At 33.2% G+C, this 5,156-nt stretch overlaps 1 protein-coding gene across 2 annotated transcripts; it reads left to right on the top strand.

The window, feature by feature from the left end:
* Positions 1-892: 892 nt before the first annotated feature.
* LOC100776845 (uncharacterized) lies at positions 893-4,199 on the top strand. Of its 2 annotated transcripts, none has more exons than XM_003535100.5 (5): positions 893-1,333; positions 2,172-2,272; positions 2,957-3,073; positions 3,151-3,252; positions 3,870-4,199. In XM_003535100.5, exons 1-5 carry the CDS (start codon positions 1,114-1,116, stop codon positions 4,038-4,040), a joined length of 711 nt encoding a protein of 236 aa, XP_003535148.1. In that variant the 5' UTR covers positions 893-1,113; the 3' UTR covers positions 4,041-4,199. The 2 variants fall into 2 exon arrangements, with proteins under 2 accessions (XP_003535148.1, XP_006588789.1); XM_006588726.4 differs by having other exon boundaries at positions 968-1,333; positions 2,960-3,073.
* Positions 4,200-5,156: the final 957 nt, after the last annotated feature.

The raw sequence follows: 5,156 nt of genomic DNA, 5'->3' as shown, positions 1-5,156 counted from the left end.
TATGATGGTATAAAAAAAACCCATGAAAAACAAAGTATACCTTCTACATAGCCCTAAATGTCTTTAATAAAATTATTTGATAGTATTAATATAATTTTGGTTGACTATTTTTATTTTTAAAGTGCATAAAAGTTTTTAATCATTCATAGCACAAGAACCGGGATGTTTTGGAAATTATTTTGAATTTTCTCAAGTCATCAGGGATGTAAAATATTTATTTTGGTGTTGTAAATGGTTGAAAATCGTTGAGTTTTCATTTAGATTCATAGGCCTTAAATCAGGTCAAAATGATCCAATTGGAGGTAGAAGATGATGAACAATAGAAGATAATAAGGGTTTTGTTGCGTCTATTTGAAGCAGGGATGATGTTTTTTTTTTTTTTCAGTAAAAAAAATTAAAAAGAGTCTATCTTTATCATGTTATATATATGAGATATGTTTTTTTGGTACGTATCACATTCCTGATTGTATATTGTAAATTGTGGAGTTACACAAGATTCATATTCAAGTTTGTACGAGAATCACGTAATGGTTAACTATGATAACATGCAATATAGTAAATTTTCCTAAGGAAACTCAATGTAATTTTTCATAATCCATCATGGTGAAATGATTAAATTTGTCTATTATGCAGTTTCAATTTTTTAGCAATAACTTAATTTTGTCAATTTTTTTCTAAAATAATTCCAATTATTTAGTATATTCATTACTTTTTTTTCACATGTCTTTTATTTATCTACTTCATTTCACCCAATTTTGAAGTTTACTATTATGTTGGCTCCTGAGGAAAATCGAGGAGGTCTGGTAGACTGGTATTTTCTTCCCTGGTCATGGAGTGATAGAATCAATCGTAAAGACAATAAATAATAATAATAATAATAAAAAAATAGGAACGTGTGTGCGGTATCCATGTGAAGTTTTCAGCCAGAAAAAAAAAAAAAAAACACTACACTCTAAGCAATAATAAATAAATAAATAAAAAAATAATCCAGAAATGCGCGACAAAGAGGGAGGAGGGTGTCCGAACGAACGCGCGGTGAGTAGTTGAATGAATAATCGAAAGCGGTTTTGATAACGTAACGTAACGTTTTGTGGTTAACTCCGTACCGTTCCAATGGCGGAAACCTCTGCTGCTGCAATATGCTTCTCCACATTCAGATTCTCTTTCGCTCCGTCCCGTTCTCCTTCCAAGACCTTCTTCTTCAACAACTCGTTCCCTTTCTCTCCTTCTTCCGCACCGCGTCTTCTCCATTTCGCTCCCAAAGCCTCCCCCTCCGGTAACATCTCCGGCGACGATTCCTTCGGTTTTTTCCCTTGGTCCGATCCCGACAATGGTACGCTCTTCCTTTTTCCCTGAATTTCTAACGCTGCTGATTGATTGTGGAATTAGAAAATTGGAGTTCCTTTTCAATTTTTTCGACTTTAAGCACTGCAATTGGAATTTGATTCTCTGCTTGTTGTCTTCAAATAGAGTAGAGTGGAGATTCACATTACTTGATCCACAATCATGTCGAAATAACAGTTAACGTGGTTTTAGCTAAATGCTCACATGTTTGCTTCCAGGTTGAGGCAATTTTCAGGTTGATTAAAATTTTTATAACCTAACTTGCTTTTAGAATAAAAATATTAGAACCTAAATCATGTCACTTTAAAATCAATTTTAACCATACATGTTGTGGCATTGTTGACTGATAACCTTATCCTTTAATCATGTGGTCAGGTTAGAGTGTGTATGGAAATACATCTACCTGGGGAGTTCAGCCTCTTAATGAATTTCAGTACCTTGATACTAGTCTTGGATTAGTCTTGGATTTCGGTCAATTGATACCCTGGGTTCACCCAAAAAGGAGAATCACGTCACTTTAAAATCAATTTTTGCAAATACTCCATGTAACTCACCCAAACAAACACTTAATGTTTAAAGTAAAAATCTGTAGCCTTTTTTCGTTGTTTCAATTAGATATTTTTTGTGAGTGTGGATTTGATGCTTTTAGGATTTGAAGCATATTCTGTCCTACTTGATCGTTAGTTGAGATGATTTTTGTCCGAATGTCTGCATTTTTAAGGCAAATCTTTGCTTGAATAATGTCAAGGTTCAGAAATTATTTAAGCCTTCGTGCTGTCACTTGTTTATATTCTGAGTTGCCTCCCTTTATGCTTGTGACTTCTCAGAAATTCAATGGATTCCTGAGGAGAGAATTACATTGTTCACTGCTGATGGATTGATCCAGATTGGAGGCTCCATGATTCCTCGCCGTGTCAGCTCTTCAGATGTATGATTTTATCATGATTGTTTTCATATTGCTTTCAGTTTACAAGTTAACATCTAAAATGTAGAGGGTGTTTAAATGTGCCGCTGGTTATGTTTAGTCCATATGCGTTTGGCTCTAAAATCTTGATTTATTTGAAGAAGATCATACAAATTCTTTTTTTGGTAAGTGATAACTGATAACTTTAACTCATGTTTCAGAATTTCACACAAAAACTTTTTGGAGTTTAAACAAACAAAGCACATGTCCACCTGAAACTTATGTTGAAAATTTAGTTCCATTAAAAGAGGGGGAGGACTGCATTATTTAAGGGGCTTTGATACTATGTCAAGAAATCAACTAGCTTAAAAGCTTAAACTGTTATATGTGAAAGTCTAACATGCTTCTTATCGTGATTTTAAGGTTTTCATTTGGTGCTTGCTACTTGTGGTATGTTTTTGCATAATATAACAGAGTTAGACTCTTTGCCCTGTCACTTCTCATGTTAAGAAGTATCTTGGTCTTTTATGTGGAATACTTGGCATCATAGAATCAGCTTCTAAGCCAAAGAAGCAAAGAGTCAAAGACACACTATGCCCTTTTTTGAACCTTTCTCATCTTTGATCCATGCTTCATCTGGTTTATAGTCCATGTCCATGTTATGTGATGTTTTTTTATATTGGCTAATCATATCGTTATGCTTTCCAGAAGAAGCTAGCGAAATCCAAAACTGCTCAAAAGTTTCAACGATTTCAAGAGAGTAATTACATGGATCCCAATCAAGGCCTTTGTCTGGGTGCACTCTTTGATATCGCAGCTACTAATGTAAGTAGTCAGTCTTTTAACTAAATCTCCTTAGTTATCCTTGTCCATTTCATAAATATGACTTACCCTCTTTTTAGGGACTTGATATGGGCAGAAGACTTTGTATTTTTGGATTCTGCCGTTCCATTGAGATGCTTAGTGATGTGGTGGAAGACACTGTTTTAGAGCATGGTGGAGAGGTAGGCTATACTTTTTTTTTCTTTCTATAAAGCTATTGTCCTCTGGTTCTTACTATATATGAAGAAAGTTCAATCGAAATTGGAAACCAATGTTAAAATTTCATGAGATGTTCTGCTTATGAAACTGCCTTGTCAGAGGATAATCTCCACAGAATAATCATTAACTTCCAATATACTGATTGTCTTTAAATATACCAATTCTTTTCAGATCAACTTTCAATCCTTAGCATCTTGTTGAAGTGAAAGAATAAGTTACACAAATATAGAAATTTGAATTGGAAGACCATTCTCCTTCCAATAACAATCATTAACTGGATCTAGACTTGGGCTTGTCATTGAAAGTTGTATTTGCCCATTTTCTCTTGGTTTTATTAACTAACATATTAACGGGTAACTGGAATTTTTATGGCTAATTTCATTCATGTCTGGAAGATGCCGCAACTTAGTTAGGTTGGTTGATAGTACCACCTATTGAGGGGTCATGTTTGGTGAAATGCATAGACGTAGAAGCATTTACTTAATAACTTTCCCATTGATGTGTCACATTATCCAGATTTTTTCTTCTAATATCATGTGAACCCAAATTTCTGAATACTAGAACCAATCTTATATGGCAGATTATTGCGGCGGAGAAGGCAAGCAAAGGTGATTTACACGAAAAGCTAACGATGACTGTTGCAGTGCCATTATTATGGGGGGTTCCTCCAGCTTCTGAGACACTTCACCTAGCTGTTAAAAGTGGTGGAGGGATTGTAGAGAAGGTCTATTGGCAATGGGACTTTCTGTAAATACACATTTTAGTCCCCCGCCCCCCTAACCATTATTTCTGCACTCTGTACATAAAATTGTATCTCTGTATATGCACATAAAAAATTAATGTCATTGTATCTCTATACTTGTACAATAAACTAATGTCATAACAGTATAAAATTGTACGTTCATTTGGTCACAATGAACAGCTAGTTCTTGCATTCTCAACATTGAACTTGAAATTTGACTCTAAAAAATTATTTGAATACATCTGCCCATAAGTGAAAAGTCCAATGGGTTTGTAGAGTAGGCGAAAACCAGGGCAATCAACAACCAATTCAAATGGAATTTGGAATTATAGAACTAGATGCTTAAGCTGTTGGAAAGGAGTGAAGTGCTTTAATTCATCTCTTAATGTGAGTTTTTCTTTTTCTCTCCTGTTATTATTAGGCCTGTCAAACGGATTAATTGAATAATCTTCCCAAATTTTAAAAAATGGATTAAAAATCCATTAATCTATTTATGATTCATTAAAAAATCATTACAAAAAATTATTCCGTTTATGATTCATTTAATAAAAATCATCTAATCCATTTATTAATATTTTATTTTATGAATAAATATTCAATTCATCTATAAAATTATTTTTTTAAAAGTTAAATACTTTTTATAATTATTTCAAATTACTTTCATCCATTCACAAACTTTTTTTGGATCCGTTCAAGTCAAGTTTGACTAAACCTATTATTGGAACACCAAGAAGATCTAGCTCTATTGCTGGTATCAGGTGGTACTGTGTTTAATTTCTATGAATATAAAAGAAAATCACTTTGGAACCAACCAAAATACTAATTTATAATGTCAAATTAAGTAGTCTATTGAATTTGAAAATAAGACAAGATGGATTGTTATCCTTTCATTTAATAATGTTCATCCAATCTAATTCATGTCTTTTTTTTTTTAACAGAAAAAATTAGATTAAATTTTTCATAGATAGACTTAATGGATCATAGACAAACGGAATTTTTTCCCATTTCTAGTTTTTATTACTTTGTGGGGGATGTGATTATGCTATTGATCACGAGCCAATTGCTTTGCGCAACTAGCAAATTGATAATACACCCAACATTTTTTTTATTTTTTCCAAAATTGTC

The sequence above is a fragment of the Glycine max genome, chromosome 10 (genome assembly GCF_000004515.6).
Source record: "Glycine max cultivar Williams 82 chromosome 10, Glycine_max_v4.0, whole genome shotgun sequence".
NCBI classification, from domain to species: domain Eukaryota; kingdom Viridiplantae; phylum Streptophyta; class Magnoliopsida; order Fabales; family Fabaceae; genus Glycine; species Glycine max.
The sequence above is the reverse complement of the archived record's forward strand: the minus strand, read 5'-3'. Positions and strand labels throughout refer to the sequence as shown.

What these genes read in the sequence shown, in the direction of transcription:
- LOC100776845 (XM_003535100.5), top strand. Translation starts at nt 1,114, where the DNA reads ATGGCGGAAACCTCTGCTGCTGCAATATGCTTCTCCACATTCAGATTC. An exon ending in GCCGTGTCAGCTCTTCAGAT is followed by an intron (nt 2,273 to 2,956) that starts GTATGATTTTAT and finishes TATGCTTTCCAG; the next exon opens with AAGAAGCTAGCGAAATCCAA. An exon ending in TTGATATCGCAGCTACTAAT is followed by an intron (nt 3,074 to 3,150) that starts GTAAGTAGTCAG and finishes CCCTCTTTTTAG; the next exon opens with GGACTTGATATGGGCAGAAG.